Genomic DNA, 22,231 nt, shown 5'->3' with positions numbered 1-22,231 from the left:
ATAGATTGATTTATGTTGAATTCTCAGCAAAAAACCCCACATTTGATTTTGCCAGGTTTAAGAGTGTATGGTAACTGTCTGATATGTTTTACAGCTACATCTGTGCGTTCTGTCCCAGATTCCATGCTATCCTCCTCAGAAATTGAGCAGATTTTACTTAAAAAGACAGCTGAAAAAGAAGGTGAACTTAAAAAAGCATTTCAGACAATTGACATTGATCACACCCTAACAGTCACAAAAGGCGAATTCAGAAGAGTGATTGAAACCTTTCTTTTTCCTCTGACACAAGCACAGTTTGATTCTGTGCTGGCACAGGTACGCTATGTTATAAATGTGTATAATCACTTGGGGGCTGTTCTTATCCACGTCAATGGCAGAATTTCCTCTCGATTTCAGTGGGAGCAGGAGCAGGTCTGGTTTTATCAAAATGATGATAGATGGGGCCAAATCCTTCTTGCCTTATGTGAGTAGTTCTAGTGAAGACAACAGAATTACTTATGCGAGTAAAATGAACTAGATTTGGCCATTAGTATTTCTTTTAAAGGATTCCGTTTACATTATTTCTCCCACTGTCTGAAGAAGTTACAATTCATTAGTAGCTTTTGTGATAATTAATCAAATTATGCAGTCTTATTCCTGGAGAAAGATCAGATTGAAAACCCTTTGAGTCATGGTAGAACACGTTCTTATTTATATTTTAAGGAGCTTAGCACACTTTTGAGCACTGTAAAATAATGAATAATTGGGAGGAAGGATAGTTGTCTGTTCACCACCTTTAAGCCATAGGTAGGGTGGAATATATTCTTTAAAGACCATTAGTTGTATACACTGGTTGAGATTTTCAAAACCCACCAGGGGATAGCTATACAACGCCCGTTAACTTCAAATGGAATTGTGTGGCTAACTCCTCTAGGCGACTTTGAAAATCTTTTCTTTGTCCAGGGAGTCTGCTTTCTGGTATTAGCTCTGTAAAGTTCTCATTTTTTCAGTTTAGTGATTTAACTGTGATACAACAACATTTAGAACCGTACAGTGAACTGCAAAGAGTTATACCACACACCTCCAAGCCATAGTTTCTAGTTGCTTTCAACATACTTATCCTTCTCCCCAACGATTTATAATGCTAATGAGTAATAGAAGATGGATTTTTGGCCCTGTGGAGTTCCAGTCCTGACCCCTGTGGCCATGACTTTCTGTCCTAAGGTTTCACAGATTTTAGGTTTTATATCCTTTCCAACATGCTTGTTGTTTGATTTTCACTTATATTGAATTTTACAAGGTGTTATCTTCACATTTTAAAAATATTGGTCTCTGAAAATTCAGCACTGATTTCAGTTAAAATGTAAGTAATTAGGGTCCTTGATTATACCAAATAAGCAATATGTGGATCCACAAGCAATACGTGGATCAATATGTGGAAGTACCTTACATATGCATGTGGTACACAGGGAAAGATTGTCTCACCGGTTGGATTAGATGGGATATATTTTCACACATAGACACAGAAGATCATAGAGTTAGTGTGAGGAAAAGACCTACATGATCCTCAAGTCCTTGTCCCTTATAAGTGTAGAATATAGCCTCTTGCTGGAGGATTTATCAGATATACATTGATACTATATTTGAGCATTGACAAAAGGCGAGAAGAAATGACATGCAGTACATGCAACAAATGAGAGGCTATCAGAGGAGATTATTTTTGCATTTTAATAAAGTAGTTAACCAATAATGGAAGTGAATGATTTTTTTTTTAGTCCCATGAGATTTCATTACAGGATTTATCTAGAAATCCATTTATTTAACACTCTTTTTATTGAAACATAGATTCCGATGACTAGCAAAGTTACTGTACCATATCTTGACTTCCTGGCAAAGTTCACTAGGGTTGCCAAAAGTGTCAACATGCAAAGAAGGTAAGAGCTTCTTATTATGTAATCCCATTGTTCCCAAACTGTGATCATGGATTACTTGCTAGCGGTCTGCAGAGAGTAGGCTGGTTAAATGGTTCTAGCTCTCTTTGTTTCCAGCTGTTACATCGTGTTACAAACAGCTCCAGGAACATTAAGTACTTTTCCAATATTGCTTTTCCATATAAACAATTGGTGTAGTTGCCATAGGGATCTTATGTGATCACTGAAGGGAGGGGAGGTAGTCTGTCAGGCCATTGATCTTGTAATGTAAACATATAGAGCTTCAAGCCTAATTGGTATATTCTGTTAACTAGTAGTAAGTATAACTGAGTATATGAGAAGTTAGATGTGAGCTGAGGTTAACATTTTTTAGGGATACTCAAAACATATAACTCAACTTGCAGGATGCAGTGTGTGACAAAGACACAATCTGAGGGACTCACAAACATTATTCTGGCAGGAAAGTTAAAATGCTGTGGGATTCATTCCTTCAATATAAATAACATGCTTCTTTGAGAGATATCCCTGTGAATACTCCACTCTAGGTGAAGGTGCATCCCTGCGCCTTTGTTCGGAGAGTTTTGCAGCAGTGCCCGTATGGGTTGCGAATGTGCAGTGCCTGCCTCATGTGCCATTGGCACCTCAATAGCGCGTGCATGACCCAGACTCCTCAGTTCCTTCTCTACTGTCCCCGGCCTGAGACGGAGCTCAGCAGTCCCGTTGAAAACCTTAGGTTTTCAATTAGACAGATTATATAAATTAGTAAATTAGGTTTTAGTTTTAGGTTAGTTTAGTCAGATAAGTTTCAGTTGTTAGACTTACAGCCCCTGTAAAAAAGAAATTATTTTACATCCCATAGTGCAGTTAGAAAATGCCTGGTTCACTGGGTTTTAAAAGATGCACAACGTGCAGAGAGGCGATGCCTATCTCAGATGGACACTCTCAATGTGTCCATTGCCTGGGGAATCCCACATTCCCCAGAAATGTGCCCATTGTAATAAACTGAAGGCTAGGGCACTAAAGACAGGGACCTGAGGCTTAAACTCCTCCTCATGGAAAAGTCCCTCAGACCAGCCTCCAACCCTGGACAGGAACCCTCTTCTCGGTAGAGGTCACCTGTCTTCTCAACGCCAAGATTCTCTAGGGACAAAAAAACCGACAAAAAAGCAGCCAGCTTTCTCGCCTCATAGAGAGCATCATCACCTCAAAATGGTCACCAACCTAATCAGCTTCATCGGTGCCAACTGCTCTGTAGCTCAGCACCTATGATGCTCCAGGCACCTCCGGTGCTGCCTGTGCAGTGGCCGCCGCCAGTACCCACTGCTCCAGTGCCGAGACTAATGGCTTTCAGCTGCTTGTCTCCACCATGGCACCGTCAATAGTGCCAAAGGAGACGGTACTGACAACCGCTCCTATTCCTGTGCCGCAGACGAATGCGCGTAGCGTGACGGTGCTGACACAAGTTACTCAGGCACCTACTCATCTCACTGTGCCGCTGGTGCAATCGGCACCCTGCCCCTCAGCACCGATGCTCTCGGTACAGTGCCTTTTCATGCATCAGAAAGATTTGTTGGTCTCACCAACTCCAGAATCTCCTCTATTGGGCACTGATGTCTCACCGGCGGCATCAGTACCGCATTGTCAGCTGTCTCCGATACCATAACAGTTTTCTAGTGATGAAGATGATGAGATTGAAGGGGCATTCTCCCCACACCATTCTTCCCTGATTAAGACACTTATTGCTGCCGGACCATTGAGATCATGGTCCTCATATTCTCACGATGTACCACCTTAGTATGGCCATCCATGGATGGGACCACTCAGGCCCTTCCCAGGTCATTGGCCATACTGGAGTCCCTGGAAGTCTTATAGAAGACACCATAGCAGCCGCCCCAGTCCACGTAGGGACGACACCAGATCTCCACCTCCACCTTTACAATCTGAAGCGTTGGAAACATGAGAGGAGCCCATGGTGCAATAGGTAGAGGGCACTGCTCCTGACATCGCGCCAACCAATAACAACTCATTTTCCTCACCAGACGAGGCTATTTTGCCTCCACCACCAGCCACAGCAGATGATTTTACCCACTTTCAGGACTTATTAAAAAGAATGGCTAACGAGCTTAAGATCGCTCTGGAGGAAGTGCCAGAAACTCAGCATGAGTTAGCTGATATCTTATAGACATCGGCCTCCTCCAAGATAGCATTACTAATCAACGGGGCTATCATGGAACCTTCCAAGATGGTGTGGTAAATTCCAGCCACAATACCCCCAACCTGCAAAAGGACAGACCGAAAATATTACGCTCCCTCGAAGGGATCCGAATTTCTTTTCACACACTCAGCACCCAATTCACTGGTTGTGGAAGCGGCCAACCAAAGGAGTAAACAGCAACATTTTTGGTGCACTCCCTCCAATAAGGAGAGTAAGAGACTTGTCCTATTTGGCCATAAAGTATACTCTTCGTCTACACTACAATTCAGAGTGGCAAATCATGCGGCATTACTTGCCAAATATGACCACAGGAATTATGGTAAATTTATGGAATTTATTAATGAAATTCATGAGGAAAAGTGACAACAATTCAAAGCTCTGGTCCCTGAAGGGCAGATAATCTCATGCACGGCTCTACAGTCCTCATTGGATGCTGCTGACATGGCCGCCAGGTCCACCGCAATGGCCGTAGTCATGCACTGAGCCTTCTGGTTCAATTCTTCGTCACTGTTGAAGATCTCCCTTTTGATGGGGAAAAACTGTTTGCAGCCAAAACCAATGAAGTGCTGTACACTTCATGGATTCATGGGCCACCCTTCAGTCCCTTGGCATCCATACCCCTGCCACAAGAAGGAGACAATACACGTATCAACCGTATGAGTGCCCTAGATACCCGGCATATACACAGCAACATCAAAGGCCATACAAGGAACAACAGCAGCAATGATAGAGACAGAGACCACAACGACGATGCCCTCCACCACTAGCAGTGTCCCAACTGCCTTCCTCAGATAACAAATTTGAAGTCTGGGTCGAGGGTCAAGAAGATCTTTCACCCATTCCAGCACTTCCACCAACCATCCAGCTATTTGGAGACCATTTGCTCCCCGTCTATGCCAATTGGGCGGCTAGCACCACAGACAAATGGGCCCTAGATGTCATCCGATTGGGCTATACCATTCCTTTCCTGTCTATACCCCTTACCCACCCTCCTCCTCTTCCCTCTTCAGGGACCTCTCTCATGATAACTTGCTTCGCCAAGAGGTAGAACATCTCCTCCAATTAGGGGCAGTGGAGACTGTCCCTGCTCAACACAGAGGGAAGGGGTTTTACGCCCACTATTTTTTAACACAAAAGAAAAGTGGGAGGTGGTGACCAGTCCTTGATCTCAGCTGATTGAACAAGTTTGTGAAAAAGCAAAGATTCAGGATGATTACCTTAACAACAGCGCTGAAGCCGGGGGCCTGGTTTTCAGCCCTTGACCTGCAGGATGCTTATTTTCATGTCACTATACACTATACACCCTTCCCACAGATGTTTTCTGAAATTTACTTTGAGCACAGACCACGACCAGTACAAGGTTCTATCTTTCGGCCTGTCAACAGCGCCTCACGTTTTCTCAAAGATTCTCGTGGTAGTGACAGTACACCTGAGAAAACAAGGAATAATAATTTTTCCTTACTTGGATGACTGTCTCCTGAAGTCACACACCCACTCGGACGCCATTCAATCCACTCAAATGACCATGCACTGTTTCCAGAGTCTTGGCCTACAAATAAACATAAACAAATCTACAATAGAACCAACTCAACGACTGGAGTTCATCGGTGCTCACCTCGATTTGAGGATGGCACTTCCACAAGACAGATTCGACACTATAAAAACATTCATATCCACAGTTCGGAACAGTCCACAGATCACTGCCCACAAATGGCTACAACTACTGGGTCACATGGTGGCATGCACTTTTGTAGTCAAACATGCATGCTTGTACATGCGCTGCTACAAGACTGGCTAGCAACCGTTTACAGACCAAACAAAAACAAGTTAAACATACGATTAACTATGCCCCCAAGGTCAAGGACTCACTAACCGGGTAGACTCAACTACACAGTCTGTTCTCGGGTATCCCGTTCACACAAGATCCTCCATCGCTTATGATTACAACGGATGCATCCCTTATCGGATGGGGAGCTCATAAGAAACTCAAACATCAGAGTAATGACCGACAACATCCCCTGTAGGTTTTAAACAGACAAGGGGGAGCCTGATCGCATTCACTATGTACCAAGGCTATGAGACTCTGGAATTGGTGCATCCAGTACAATATCCATATCTCAGCCTCCTACCTACCCGGATGTCAGAACACCATGGCAGACGAGCTCAGCAGATGTTTTCTCCTCGATCATGAATGGGAGTTAAACAATGCCATCCTGGAAGACATATTCCGAACTTGTGGGGTTACCCACAAATGGACCTATTCATGACAGCATGCAACACAAAATGCCCCAAATTATGCTCCAGGTCCAGTCTGGGGGATGGGGAATGCGTTCATGATCACTTGGAACTCAGACTTTCTATACACGTTCCCACCGATACCATTACTATCGAGAGTGGTACTGAAGATAAGGACCAAGGGGGCCACAGTAATCTTAATAGCCTACACACAGCCAAGACAAGCGTGGTATCCATACGTAACATGGATGTCCGCAAATACCCCAATCACACTCCCTCTACAGATAGACCTATTAACCCAATGGGAGGGCCAACTACAACACCCCAACATAAAGATGCTACATCTCAAGGCATGGCTCCTCCATGGTTCTCTAATGATGAGCTAAATTGCTCTGAGTAGGTCCAGAGAGTGCTGCTACACAGTAGAAAACATACTACACGTAGCACCTGTCTCCACAAATGGAGGAAATTTACTACATGGTGTTCCACCAGACAAACCATTGCAGCATTTGCACCTTTTCCAATTATATTGGACTACCTCCCAGAACTGAAACAATCTGATCTTTCCCTCAGCTCAATAAAGTGACACTAGTGTCAAAATTGGTGACACTACAATCTTTGCTCACCCTCTCACAAAGCGATTCCTTAAGGGTATCCAAACTTTCTGTCCAGACGTGAGACCACCCATGCAACCATGGGACTTAAACTTGGTCCTAACAGCCCTGATGCATAAACTATTCAAACCTTTAGCAACCTGTTCCCTACTACACCTGTCCATGAAAGTGGCGTTTCTAATAGCAATCACATCATCTAGGCATGTGGGAGAAATCAGGGTGCTCCTGGCAGACCCACCATCTACTATCTTTTTTAAAGATAGAGTCACTTTGCCAACCCATCCCAAATCCTTCCCGAAGTATATTCGTCCTTCACATCAATCAACCAATACAACTACCTACTTTCTTTCCTAAACCACGCACCAACACTTTTGAAGCCACAGTGCACACCCTGGATGTTAGGAGAGCATTGTCTTTTTACCTTGATAGGACCAAGCCATTTAAAGTCTCACCGAAACTTTTTATCTCTATCACAGAATGCTCTAAGGGTAACTCCATATTCATTCAAAGAATATCTAAATGGACATCCCAATGCATTCACCTGTGCTATCAATTAAGAGGCATACAATCTCCAACGGGAATCAAGATGCATTCTACCAGATCAATATTGACGGCAGTGGGATTTCTAAACAACATTCCCCTTATAGACATTTGCAAAGCTGCCCCCTGGGCCTCTGAACACACCTTTGCTAAACATTATGCTGTTACGCAAGGTCCTCAGGTGGATACTTGACTTGGCTGAGTTGTACTATCAACGGCTATTTTACCAACTCCGAAGCCCCTACTGTCTGAGGTCAGCACTGATCTTCAGTCATCTGGAGTGGAGGACCCACAGGGACATCTCTCTCTCGAACAGAAGGTTACTCACCTTGTGCAGTAACTGAGGTTCTTCAAGATGAGTGTCCCTGTGGGTGCTCCACTACCCAATCTCCTCCCCTCTACTTCAGAGTTTGGAGCAGGCTCCGGGATAGAGAAGGAACTGAGGAGTCCAGGTTGCGCGCGCTATTGAGGCGCCAGTGGCACGCGAGGGAGGCACTGCGTGTGCGTGACCCATACAGACACTGCTGCAAAACTCTCCAAGCAAAGGCGCAGGGACATCCCTTCACCTGGAGTGGAGCACCCACAGGGACATCTCTCGAAGAACCTCAGTTACTACACAAGGTGAGTAACTTTCTCCTCTCTGGAGCTTCACTTTTAAATCCTTCTTTACTTCTGATGTAAATTACTTTCAGCAATAAAAGTGTGGAGGTACCAATTTTGTCTGGTAGGTAGGTAACTTTGGGATTAAAATGAGTGCCTTCCCTTCACATGAGGGACATCTGAGAGGTATAATGCAAAGCATTCTCTGAGTACCATACTGTATATTATACTGTAAAACTAATCCTACATTTACCTAGTAGCTTTGCTCCAAAAGCACTATATAATTTAACTCCCCCCCCTCCCCCTTTCCTCTCCCTTCTGGGATGACTGGTTAGGGACTCTGCAATGGGATCCTCATGGAGATTTCCTTCCATAGATTCCTTCTCCTGCAGGTTTGATTGTGGGAGCAGATGATCCAGGCTCTAACAGACAGTTGCCTTAGAAGTTATTCTACAGATTCTGACCCAGCTCTTTTACCGTCAAGTGTAAAGTTAACAAACCTCCCAGAGAATGAGGAGGAAACAACAGTGGGAGTAGTCCACTGAAAGGAAGCAGGAGGAAGGGAGAGGAGGAGAGGAAGGGAGGCAGAAAATGGGAGGAGGGAATTTAAGGCTGCTGTCTTCCAGAGAAACAATGGAGCTTTACAAAACTTGTGATTAATTAGCAAAAATTAATTAAATAGAGAATGAAGGATCATGCACAAAATGAAAGCTTAATCCCTTTTTATATCATGGAAAAAATAATGAATAGGTTAAACGTGGGGCCTGATTTTCCTCTCACTTTCACATGGAATCTGAATGAGTTTAGTTCATAAACTCTTGGTTTATACTGGTGAAAGAGAACAGAATCAAACCTGTAATTAATTAAAAAATGCTGCATTGTGACCAACCAAATACTTGTAGACATGTATTAAAACTATACGCAATGTACGTCAGAAAATGTTGTGAAGCAAAAATAAATGTGGGATAGTTGTAGCTTAACTTACAGGAGTTTGCCACAGGAGGGCAGTGCAGGTGCTGTTTTCCCAGAGAAAATTTTGTAAGAGGGAGCTTAGGGCTGGTTTCTGCCCTGATTTAAAGCCCACACAATCTCAGTGAACCCAATGGGCTGTAAGTCAGGGCAGAATTTGGTCTTTAGCACTCGATCCTGCAAATACACACCAGTACTTTCTTGCATAAGTGTTTTCAGGGTCAAGCCCTTAGTTAGGGGAAGAGCCGGGGAAAACAGGAATTTAGAATCTGTCAGATCCGTTGAGAAAAATAAAACTTGTTAATTGTGAAAATGACTTGGTCTGTGGTTTTGATGTAAGTAAATGGGTGAGAGTAGGGCCATTCTTTTTCTAAAAAACCTCACATGTTAAAAGATCATTGACAATGATCTTATAAATACAAAGGGCTAGATCCTCATTTATGGCTGAGGAGCACTTGATGCAGCTGGGCATTGAGGTACAGAGGTGTCCTTTGTATTCACCTGATTCTGGGACTCCTGTGTGTGTCAGTCTTGTTCCCTGGCCCAGCCACACATCAGTATCAGCTGCCAATGGCCCCAGTGGCTGTTAAAACAGCTGGGGATTGCTTAGGCACTGGGAAGCTACGCTATTGTTCTCCAGCCACATCCTCCACATTGTCAGCCATGGTGTGCAAGGTGTAGGAGCTACAATGTCTCTACATTGCTCAAGAATCCACTTGCACGGGGAGATCATCTGGGAGCTGGATCCACCAGATTCAGTGTCACTATGCCAGTGCAGCAGGGCAGTGCAGCCGGACCCAGAGCCGTGTGCAGGATCACTGTGGAGGCCCATTTCTGCAGTCTTTACTCATTCCATACTTAGGCAAAACTCTCACTGATATCAATAATTGGGCCACTGTTGGTCTACAACAGTAATGTAATGCATTTGCCTTATGTCTAATCCTTTTGTTCATATTATTTATTTTTAGATGGAATGATAGCCAAGGCAGCCAAACCATGACATTAAGTCAGCTGGAGTCCCTCTTAAAGGAAAAGGTACCGTAGAGGTGGATAGTAACAGAAACTGATTGCTAAAATGGTTATTTACTTTATAAGTTAAGTTCTGGCATTTCATAAATGGTACTGGTACTCTTAGTTCTAGATGTTGCTGGCTTGATTAGAAGGCCGGATTCATTTAAGGGGCCTGATTCTTCACTTTAGTGCATCTCGGGTAATCAGTTAAATTGTGCAAAGTTGGTAAAAAAAAAATGCTACCAAGTCAGAACAACAGCATTTTAAGCCCTTCACTTTGCATGAAAGTAAACAGCGACACAAGGGGCAGGCTGTGGAGAATCCAGCCTAAGATCTCTAGCACCATGTTGTATGGAAAAAACTCTAGTACCTTCTGCTGAGGATTCAGGTAATAGTGAAATGGCTATGTGTAAGATAGATTTTTCTCTGATGGAGTAAAAAATATCCAGCATCAATGTAGTAATCTTTTATTATACTTGGACATCAGTTAGCCAACCAGAGATCATAGCAAATATTTGCCATGGCGCAGAGCTCACCAGAAGAATGTTCTGTGCCCTCTGGAGCATCATGTGTCATGTCCCACCACACCCCAAGATTTTCATGTAAGCAAAAAAGCATCCTAGGACATAACCTCATGCAAATCCTGCTCCCTACACTGTTTGGCACAGGCTTGGCACATATATTGGGAGGAGACAATAAAATCCTTCCTATTTTACAGATTCTTTTGCAACCTCAAGGCTGCAGTAGCATCCTCAGCCCCTCTTATATGGTGGACATCTGAATATAGCTTTTCTCTAGTCTGAGTAAAATATTAACATATCGCAGAGCTGTTAGGACAGATTGTACCCAAGACAATCTTTCCTCACTGCAGAAAAGCCTATCAATCATAGCTGAATATAGTTATTATTAATGTCATAGCTTTTATTCATTTGGCTATATGCAACTAACTGGAGAGTAACATTTACATTTTCATGTTGAGTATGTCATATCACAAAAGAAACAGCTTAGATATCTTCTTATCTAAATTTATTAATTGAAAATATCCCCCAATGTCCTAATTAGGGTTCTGGTACACTTAATTTCCCAGGTTCTGTGTTATTTTTTTAAGGACATTCTGAAACAGCGGTGATATGTATATTCAAGTACATTAATAGAAAAGGCTATCAACTTGAAAGTAAGGTTACTGCTACCTATATATTCCAGGAAAATTTTAGTTAAAAACCCGAAGCATTTCAAACTATGGAAATTAACCAGCGAAATAAATAAATGTTCAGATATACTTCATTCATATAATCTCTTAAATAAATATTCACCTGTAAAATGGCACATTGATTATTCCCAAACCAAACTTTACTCTGCTCCTCCAATATGCCCTTCATCCATCTAACAGGGACATGTTTGTGTTAATTACTGTGATTGTATGGGAAATTGTGCACACACATTTCTAAAAATTGGGTCTTTAACGCCATTTTTTCTTTATCTGTAAAATAGAGGATAATAATTCTCACCTCACAAGGGTTAAACTCATTCATGCTTGGAAAACACTTTGAGATACTCAGATGGAAGATTCTATAGAAGTGCAGAGTGTTGTTATAATGAAATACATGCGGCTACAGTGCAAGAGGATGGACTACATGACCCACTTGATGTCCCATCTAGTCCAAGTGATTTTGTGACATAACAATCACCACTTTTATTTGCCATAAGTAAGCCTCCATCTACTTAGTGAATGGCTTAAGAGCCAATCTGAAGAAGTTAAGACAGCCCAGTGGCTAGAGTAGCCTGTGCAGTCCTTTCTGTGCTCCCCTCACTGTGGGAAGGGGAAGATTAGAGGGTTTGAATAGCAGCAGATCTTCTGGTCCTTCCCCTCCCCTGCCCACTCCATGCACTGTCTGCATACTACTGCACTGGGTGCTCCTGCAGAGCAGGGCTCTGTGCCCCACAGGGTGCTCATCCCCTGTACCCAAATCCTGAGAATACAGAGGGTCAAAGCACTGCGCAAAGGGAAAGGGGTCCCTTTGCACAATGGAAGTTCACTGGGTTTGCTGCTAAGAGAGCCTCCATAGCCTCAGAGTCAGGGGCAGGATTTTCTCCTTGATTACTTATCCAAAAGCACAGAAAAGCAAGGACGGAACTATTGATTCAAACAGTGAAGTGTCTCCAAACATTAAAAAAAAAGTTAGATTCAGGTAAGACTGGCCACCTGAAACAGCTTTCAACAAAAGCAGCAAAATATTCACCTGAGGAGCTAGCAGCTGTGGGGTTGAAACCGCCTCAGCAAAGAAGAAAAAGAAGAGAACCAACCACTAGAAAAAGTAAATTTATAAGAAGGCTTGTGAGGATACAATGATGGCTCCATAATGCACGTACGCATCAGGGTTTACATTTAGGCATTTCACTTCTAGCTGTTGTATGGAGATGTTTGTGCATAAGTATTCATACTAACTAATCCTTAGTTTTGGACCTAAACGGCTAGTGTCTCTTTAAAGGTAAGCAACATACTGAGCCTGATTTACACTAAGCCGCCTTTACACTCCATAAAGTGTGGTGGTGTAAAGAGGCCTCAAAGTGCGCATAAATACATTACACCAATTTTAAGGTCTCTCTAAATTGCTAGAATGTATAAAGGGCCTTCGTATAAATGAGAATTAGGCCCAGTATCTCTTCCTCACTCCCCACTTTCCTACTTCCCTTCCCCCACAAATTTTTGATTTTATGTTTATGAGGCTCTGAAAATAGTCTAATTCTTTTCTATCTGGTTTGGCCTATCTCTACCAGCTGGTAAATAGGAAATGTTCACCGTAGGAAGCCAATACTCTGCAGAGTGTAAACAGATGGAATCAATATAAAGTGACAAGTTAGACTGTGCTACTGAGAATACAGAGCCAAAACTAAGAGCATAACAGTCACGATACTTATTTTGTTCCAATTCATTTGGTACTGAATAGCACTTCATATATGCACAGCTGTGTCCTTCCGTTTTTTACTTTCTTTCTTCTGGTTTGATGATGACAATTTCAAAGAAAAACTTTAATTAAAGATTTTACACAAAATGGCCCAAAGTAGAATATAGGGAAAATGAGCATTGATGTGTTTATTGCACGAGGAATATTTTTTCATGCATTTATTTTTCCTTTTTTTTAAACAAAGCAAAAAAAAAAAAAGTGTGCATGAAATGTGCTGGATTGACAACCTTGCAGGCTGAAGTTTTCTGTTTGTCTACAGCACAGGCACCAGATTGAGCTCTGGGTATGAAAGCTTGCTCATCCTGCCCTTCCTGTATACCTGGTACCCTGCTCTGGAGAGGCCACCCTCTAGGGATGAGAAGGTGGTTCATTCTCCAAGCCCATTCCAGGGTAGAATGTGAGAATTTCTGCATGTGGGTGCAGGCTGAGGGAAATAGGATGCCAGGAGCCAGGATTGCTTCAGTCCAGCAATGGTAGCCTCCCCAGAAGGGCTATGGAAATGGAAAGGTTATGGCCTTTCTCCCTTTCTTGCCCTGTACAGACCAGCAGACTTTGCCGTGTGTGGAGGAAAGCACATCTTGCACCCTGTAAAAGTGTGATGCACAAGCTGTGCTTCTCTGGGAACTGCTGCAGAAGCAGTGTGCTTCCAAGTTATGTCCTGCTGCAGGCTGTGACTTAAAAGGCACAACTGACTTCTCATTCTTTTGCCACCAAGAATGACAATGTGATGGTGGGATTTTTGACACCTTTTCACGAAAATGAGAGAGGCAGAATGTTCTGCTGGTTTGAATAGTGGGCTGGCAGTCCGGAGACCTGGATTTAAATCCCAGTCCTGCCATCAACTCATTCTTCAGTGTATAGTTCTGTAGAATGAACAGTTGCCACCCTTAAATTTTTGCCATTGTTACTTCAGATAAATAGTTCAGTACTTGCAGTACTCCCTACATTACTAAGGTGTCTGCTATAAAGAGGAGCAGCAACTGTTAGTTTACACTTGCAGAATTTCCTTCAGATTCTCCCTGCAAAAGCCATGGGTTTCGGACTCCTCCCTCCCTATATCCCCCAAACTATGCAAGGGAATCTCAGCAAATCTGCACAGAGGTCTCTTGCCTCCCTACTCCATTATTTTGCCTCCCTTGAACAACATGATTCCTCTATGAATTGTGCTACATGGGGCTCACTCGTCCTGTGGATTCCCCTGAAGCCCCTCTCAGGGTTATTCCACACCACATAGGGGAAAGGCTATGTAAGTTAGTATAGACAGAATCAGAGGGTTTGGGGTGGGAAGAATGCAGTGATGCAGTGCAGACCAGTGAACCCTCTCCACCTTCCTCTGCTTGCCCTGTCAAACATTCAGAAGTGAAACTTTGTGTTCCCTATGCAGAGAGGATTCCACAGAATAAGGGAGCAGGAAGGAGAATATTATGTAGGTGGTACCCCACAAGCTCAGATCCATGGGTGCAGGCTCTCTTTGGAATGCATATGTTGTGTGAAGTATGGGGATCATTAATAATTATGTTGCTAGCGAAATACCCAGGGTTGTGAGTTCAATCCTTGAGGGGGCCACTTGGGGATCTGGGGCAAAATCAGTACTTGGTCCTGCTAGTGAAGGCAGGGGGCTGGACTCGATGACCTTTCAAGGTCCCTTCCAGTTCTAGGAGATGGGATATCTCCATTAATTAATTTATTTATTTACAGTTGGGTGGGTAGCCTCGTATTTGGAGGTAGAGTACTTCAGTCTTTGAAGGGTAATCTGTGGTCTGCATAAAAATTGTATTTAGAACTCCCTGTGTCTGGTGCTGGATGTGATTTGCACTGAATTTTCTTTACACATCAAGGGGTAAGAAAATACTTTAAACACCTAGTTTTTGATCTTGAGGGATCCCCCAGTGCTACACAAACTACCTTCTTGTAACACTGATGAAATGCAGTTACTTCTGGGATGGAACGTAGTAGCCAACTGGCACACAACAGTAGTAAGAGAGGACAATATGGCCAGATATCAAGACAAGGTCCTACTGTAATGAAAAGTGTGATTGACTTATTCATGTCTATTGAGATCAAACAGGACTAATGTTTCTAATATTGAAACAGCTGATCATGTTCAATGATCAGCTGAAATATCTTTATGTGGTTGTGACAGGATCCCTGGGGTACAACCTGAAACTGGGGTACTGTTATGCCTCCTTATCTCTCCAGCCCAGGCTCTCTCTCACAATGCTTTGCTAGTGACAACAGCACCTGGGGGGGTTTGCTGTTTATCACTCAGTACAGCAGCCCCCCATCCAACTAAATTGCATGAGTGCTCCCTGAGCCACTCACGAATCACACAGAGAAAGGCACTAGCAAATCTCCCAAGCCCCCAGCCTTGCACCACAGAACTGTACTGTCTTGCCCTGGTCAGAAGCTTGGCCTGTATAAATTCATTCCCAGTCTATCCCTCCCTTGATGTGGAGAGGATACACACTAGCCTTTGTAACCTGAGCTGAGATTTCCCAAGCACTTCATCCAAAACACACTGTTTTAGGTAAAATATAAAACAGGTTTATTAACTACAGAAAGATTGATTTTAAGTGATTCTAAGTGGTAGGCAAAAGAAGTCAGAGATAGTTACCAAAGAAAATAAAAGGTAAGCACAGGGCTGGCTCTGGCTTTCTGGCCGCCCCAAGCAAAACAAACAAACAAAAAAAACCCCGTGGCGGCCAGAACAGCAAAGCAAAAAAAAAAAAAAAAAACCACCTGCGGCGCAGCCGGAGCCAGGGTGCAGGGGGACTCCCTGCCCTGCAGATGTGTCCCGGCTAGCGGGGGGAGAGAGAGAAGGGGGGCAGCCAGGCTTCAGCGGGGCGCTGCCACGCGGCCCCTGCCACCGTGCCCCCTGCCGGGAGGGCTCCGCACCACTCCGGTCAGCGGGGAGGGAAGGATGTGGGCTGCCCTGCCAAGCTTGCTGCAGGGCGCTCCCGTCCTCCACGCCGCTGCCCCCTACAGGGCGGCCGGAGTGGCACAACAACAACAACAAAAAAGCGGCCGTGTTGCCCTAGGATTGGGCGGAATGCCGCCTCCTACAAGTTGCCGCCCCAAGCACCAGCTTGCTCGGCTGGTGCCTGGAGCTGGCCCTGAGTAAGCATGCGGTCTAAATCCTAGACTTTATTAGACCAGGGGTTCTCAAACTGGGGGTCGGGACTCCTTAGGGGGTTGCAAGGTTATTACATGGGGGATTGCGAGCTGTCAGCCTCCACCCCAAACCCTGCTTTGCCTCCAGCATTTATAATGGTGTTAAATATATTTAAAAGTGTTTTTAATTTATAAGGGGGGGGGTCACACTCAGAGGCTTGCTATGTGAAAGTGGTCTCCAGTACAAAAGTTTGAGAACCACTGTATTAGACTGAACAATATTTGGATCAAGCAGTTTTTCTCCCCCACTGGATGTTGCAGGTAGGTTACAGTCCTTAATAGACAGGCTTTCCCTTTAAGTCTGGGACCAGTCTCCTCAGTTCAGGTATTTGTTTCCCCTGCATTCTTGTTACTTCCAGTGTAGGTGGGGAGGAGAAAGGTGCCCTCAAGATACCACTGACCCTTATTTTATACTCTTAATCCATGTCCCTGAAAAGCCTGGTGGGGCTTGCTGAGTCACAGGGTTGAGCAGTCCCCATTGTGTGGTGTTTCTCTTACAGAATTGCAAATCCCTTGTTTACAACTCCCCTGCTGATTAATTGTTTAGTGGCAGCCTGGATGTGGATCACCACCTTTGTTGTCACTGGAGAACTAACAATGGACGACTCCCAAATTTACAACATATTTCAATAACAACCATACAGCAAAATCACTTCATAAACAGTAATGATATACGTATTTTGACAGAACAACAGGTTTCAGCAGATAATGACCTTTAAAATGATACCTCACAAGGCATACATTGTACAAAACATATCATGACAGTGGTGAATATGGGTTTCCAGGGTGTTGCTTTGAGGTACAGAGTGCCACAGTAGTAAACTGCATGGTACTCAATTTGACTTATAAGGATGAAGAGTTGAGTTCAACCTTCTAGGAAATGAATCTCTGATTCTGGGGGGATTGAAGAATTAAAAGCTTGATTCTTTGACCATACAGTGATCCTCTTTAACAAAATCTGATTACCAAAAGATATCAAATGTTAATAAATAGTATTTCTCATGAAAACGTTGAGGTTGTGTGGGATTAGATGTGTGGAAATGTTTTTCCAGTCCAGTGAAACTGGGAAATTTCTGCCTTTTTGACAGTCCTGTTTATATTAGAACTTTATTGTGTGGTCTTAACTGTTCATAGTAGCAAAAGGCAATTTTTATGAGTAAAACCAGCTTTCCCTCCTCCTTGTCTCCATCCAAAACAATAAAAAAATTGCCCCCTTCCATCATCCTGGTCTGTGCATACCTGCCAAGGACCAGTCATAACCTGACTGTATGCCTCAATTCTGCTTACTTTGGACTAGATTGTGGGCCCTTTACTTACATTGGTGGGCAGGTATAACTATAGATTGTGCCATTGCAGTCAAATAAACTACTCATGGGATTAACTGCTCAGCAGTGGGAATAAGGAGTTCACAATGGCAAAGCTCCTATTGACTTAAATGGGAGCAGGATTTCACCCAAGGTTTTGCTACTTTATACTCCTGCTAGCACTGCGTAGCCTACCGGATTCTATTTTGGCTCATGTACCTTCATCAAAACAGGCAGCTTAGTTCCAGTTGTAGAACCTATATCGTTGCTCCTGTTGCGTGAACCAGAAAGAACATACTTGACTTTCAATTCCCAGCTTGATTTTTTAGGAACAGTAGTTAAAAAGAGCAGTATTTTTAAGCAAACTTTTCTTACTTGTAAACAGCAAAAATCAACATAGAAGTAATTGAAAAACAGTAAGCTTAGAACCCCACAATGTCATGTTTTAGTGTATGACTGCATTTTCAGGTTCAGACTTGCACAGATTTTTAACAGGGTCAGAGGAAAGGGTTGCAGTTGCAAATGTCACACCTTCACTAGCAAAACCCCATGTTTTCTTTTTTTTTTTTGTCCTCAAACATACCCTCTTATTTTTGGTAAATATTTGAATTGAATAAAAAAGAGATTCACTCCACTTTATTCGGAACACTAATCGTTTGTTGATTTCTAATAAACATATGTGGAAGAAAACAGAGTCTTCACTCTTAGGTTGTTTGCAACATGTCAGAGACAGTTTATTTTCCTGACACTTGCAAGGGGAGAGTACACCCTGACTGGGGTTCCCCCATCCCAGGCAGGTCTCCGTTAGATAAACAATTAGGGCAAGCATTTATACCTTTTGTTACAGACAATAATGATCAACACCGCATCTTGTTTATACATATTCCTTCTGATATCTTACTTTTCTCAGCAGTTCCTGCTACAGTCTGTATTCCATTCTTATCTAACACAAGGTCGAAAAACAGTATCTCTTATAGTTTTTCCCACTTGCTTCCCACTCGCTCAGGCCCTGCCTTGAAGTCTTGCGTTATTAAAGTTGGAGTTAGCCTGACTCTTGCTCTAGTCTGTTGAAAACTAAGATGTCTGCGTCCAAATTCCCTTTATCCCTTTTTCCACTTCCACCCATCATACCCATGAAACTGAATTACTACTTTAGAGTTATAGTGTTAAGTAACTGATTAAAGTAATACATTAGCAAGCCTGTCTACATATTAATTGTAAAATTGCATGAGTGAATGACTTATATACATAAATACACAATCTTGCAGTATTTGGTTTCTAGCAAATCTCTAGGTTTCAGTCATTGGAGGAAGATATCTTTTATCTACTGCTTAGAAGGAATGAGTTGTGTCTGAAACTCATTACTTTGCCTAAGCGTTTTTTAACTTTACCAACACCGTTTACTGAGGAAATTGCCTTCAAAACATCCAGTAACTGCGCAGTATTCATGTCTTATAGTCATTTTGTAACACTTCCCACTGTGCTCAAAAAGGTTGGTTTTTTGGTTTGTTTTTGTTTTTTTGCAGTGTTGGAAAAGGTATAAAATGCCATTTTTTATATTAACAAAGCTGTCCAGTGCCTGTGTTTCACGTTGCATTGGTGTTTGTTTCTTGTTTAATTTATAGATTTCAAAGAATTTGAAAAGCATCATCAAGACCTGTAGACTTTTTGACTATAACCGAACAGGACAAATACAGCGGCATGAGCTAAGACGGATTCTTGAGATCAGTTGTTTCAGGATGAAGGATGCAGAGTATGAAAAGTAAGTAAGTAAACAGTCAAAGGTTTCTGTATGGTGCTTGAGATTAATAAGTTAAGGGGCCTATATGGCCTTCTGACCTGCACAGGCTGTTAGGTTCTGGAGAGTGGCTTGGTAATAGGCTGACTTATTAGGGTAAAAGCTGGCTGGCTGCCAAGAGCCTTGCTCCATATTGTGGACCCATCACTTTAATCACCCACATGCACACTTCAGCCTCTGAAACTTCCTATAGCCTGAGGGAGGTAGTAATTCCATGGTCTAATTGCTAAAGGAATGGGTCTTAGCATCTTAACTCCTTCTAGCTTCAAGCAGCTTGATTGTTGGGGGTGGGAATGGGGGTCTCACCCACACAGTCTCAAAGAGATTGGTGTTTGGGGTAGAACCTCTTTGCCTTGATCTCCAAAAGATTGTCAGAGGAGACATTCCTTCCCCCCTTCACATCAGTTCCGGGAATGGTACTGCTGGTGCCTTCTCACCCCATCCACTTGATACTTTTGGCATTATGAATCCAGGGTCCCTGCCAGCTTTTACTCTCATAAACCCTAGCAGAGGCACCTCTCTCAGAGGGCAGTTGGAAGTGAAAAGTGGCCACTGCCTCTGTTCTACTGGGGGTCTGCAAAAGGCAGTGCCTGCATCCCTAAGGTGGGCTAAACTGCCCCAGGAGGATGGGTGTCCAAGGCAACTGGAGGATACACTAATTCCATGCATCTCTTGAGCATTCTTTGCTAGTGAACTCCTGTGGAGCCCTGTCTGTGATTTAAAGCTGCTCCTCTTTGGTGGAAATTTTGAAAGAGGGCAGGTGAATTGCCCCTGGAGTTCAGGAATATCAGCTGGTGGAGGTAGGTGTAATTAACACCACGAATATAGGAGAATCTAGCTGTGTGTTTACCACATTGCGGTTTCCAAAGATGATGTATCCTCTTGGAATTTGGAGCTGCTTTCACGGATTCATACTCCATAAGGTCCATGGAGCTTTTGTCAGCAGCAATCTTGGAGGCTGTTTTCTGTTGGATAAGGGCCTAAAGGAAAATTAAATAAATTAGGATGGGCAGGTCTTTTGTTGTTGGGTTTTCCCCCCCTCTACAAGCAATCTCCAAAAAAATTTTTAGCCTGTTTTTGCTGTCTGGGCTCACTGTTTCAATTTTTATATCTTTTCTGGCTGGGACACTCTCCAGAATTACATCCCAACAAAACCAATTAAATAATTTTGTACATGCAATTATAGAACAGAAGCAATACTCTTTTAAAGCCAGCAATCAACAAACAAAACAATGCTTTATTTGACAATAAACCTTGTGTTTGGCATTGCTATGTGAAAGGTAGTAAATCTATAAAAAATGTTACTACATCTCCATAAGTACTGAATAATAAAAAAGATCACAAATTTTTATTTGGGGTTTTTTTAATGCTCAACAATGACGATGTTTCAGATAAAACTTCTGAAGCTTAACATATAAAATAATGATACAGATTCACCTTTATATTGGAGAACAGAAGATCAGAAATAATGCATTACTTCTTTTAAAAATTGCTTCCATCCTATCTTGCTTAGTAAAAATCACAAAACTACAGTCATGTTCTCTTAAAGAAGCCTATTAAACTTGAGAGATTTTATATGTAACCAAACTGTACCTGAATTCCTTATTTGGATGGACCATTAAGCAACTTGGAGTGAATTCTCCACTGAAAGTACATGGGTGACATCATTAATGATAATAGTGCATTGAGGGAAAGATATTAGTGCCCTATTCCAGGGATGAGAAGGCTTTAACTTTTTGAGGGCAGTTAAAATCATGGGCCAGATTCACTGCTACACCAGCAGTTTTGCATTGCTCCAGTTAAGATGGGTTTATGGTTGTTTGCATCACCAGGGCAGCACAAAGGAATGGACCGTGCCAGTAAATTTGGTTCTCTGTCTCCACCTCCATACTCCATCCTCATAAGCCACCCGTCCCCTGACCCCTAAGTCAGGGGTAGGCAACCTATGGCACGTGTGCCGAAGGAGGCACGTGAGCTGATTTTCAGTGGCACTCACACTGCCCGGGTCCTGGCCACGGGTCCGGGGAGCTCTGCATTTTAATTTAATTTTAAATGAAGCATCTTAAACATTTTAAAAACCTTATTTACTTTACATACAACAATAGTTTAGTTATATATTATAGACTTATAGAAAGACATCTTCTAAAAAAAGTTAAAATGTATTACTGGCACACAAAACCTTAAATTAGAGTGAATAAATGAAGACTCGGCACACCACTTCTGAAAGGTTGCTGACCCCTGTCCTAAGTGAATATTGTCCAAGTGCATAAACTTAGTTCACTTATTAATGGGCTTTGGCATATAACATCATAGGTAAATAGGAAAGAGCAACAATAAAGTGGCAAAGTCCAGGTGTCCTCATATATTTCCTGAGCGCCCTAGTCATTTTCTGACTTCTCAGGAGTGATGAGCACAAGTGAAACGCCTCCACTTTCACATTCCAGAAATTTCACTGACTAGCTAGGCTGCTCCAAAAAAACAGAAAAAAAGGTGTTGCCATGAGAGGCTAGCAGGAAACTGAGCAAATGTAACTCTTGCAGCAAGACACCAAAAGCTGCACTTTCTATATTTCTTTGCCTAACAGTCCATATCTCTGAGCAGTTATCTGTGGAGGTCCCAACAAAAATCCACAGCCACTTTCTAACTAAAGTCCATGGACAACTTTCACTCTTCTTTAGCATCCCAGTGTCTGAAATCAGGTAGGCCAAGAGGTCTTCTTTTCTTTAAGAATATTATAATTCCTCCCTCTCGTCTTCCTGTTTTTTCATTCCTATTTGTTAAAGCCAGAGCCTAGCTGGAGGCTCCTGCCTCACCAAAGAGCCTAAAAATCCAGCTGCATTAAGAAGAAAAAAGGATCCTCTGGACTGCTAGTCTAGTTTAAATTGGCTTCTGTTCCTG

The 22,231-nt window shown here is 42.8% G+C and overlaps 1 protein-coding gene across 1 annotated transcript in view; it reads left to right on the top strand.

Annotated features, from left to right (window-relative positions):
• The window catches only part of EFCAB6 (EF-hand calcium binding domain 6), a 151,450-nt gene that overhangs the window by 7,633 nt on the left and 121,586 nt on the right, over positions 1-22,231 (top strand). Inside the window, exons 2-5 of the mRNA XM_034759423.1 lie at positions 95-315; positions 1,825-1,913; positions 10,052-10,118; positions 19,161-19,297. Coding sequence (XP_034615314.1) covers positions 95-315; positions 1,825-1,913; positions 10,052-10,118; positions 19,161-19,297 — 514 coding nt within the window. The remainder of the gene's footprint in view (positions 1-94; positions 316-1,824; positions 1,914-10,051; positions 10,119-19,160; positions 19,298-22,231) is intronic.

This window comes from Trachemys scripta, chromosome 1, assembly GCF_013100865.1.
Source record: "Trachemys scripta elegans isolate TJP31775 chromosome 1, CAS_Tse_1.0, whole genome shotgun sequence".
In the NCBI taxonomy this organism is placed as follows: Eukaryota; Metazoa; Chordata; order Testudines; family Emydidae; genus Trachemys; species Trachemys scripta.
Note: the sequence above shows the minus strand (reverse complement) of the source record. Positions and strands in the feature narration are given on the sequence as shown.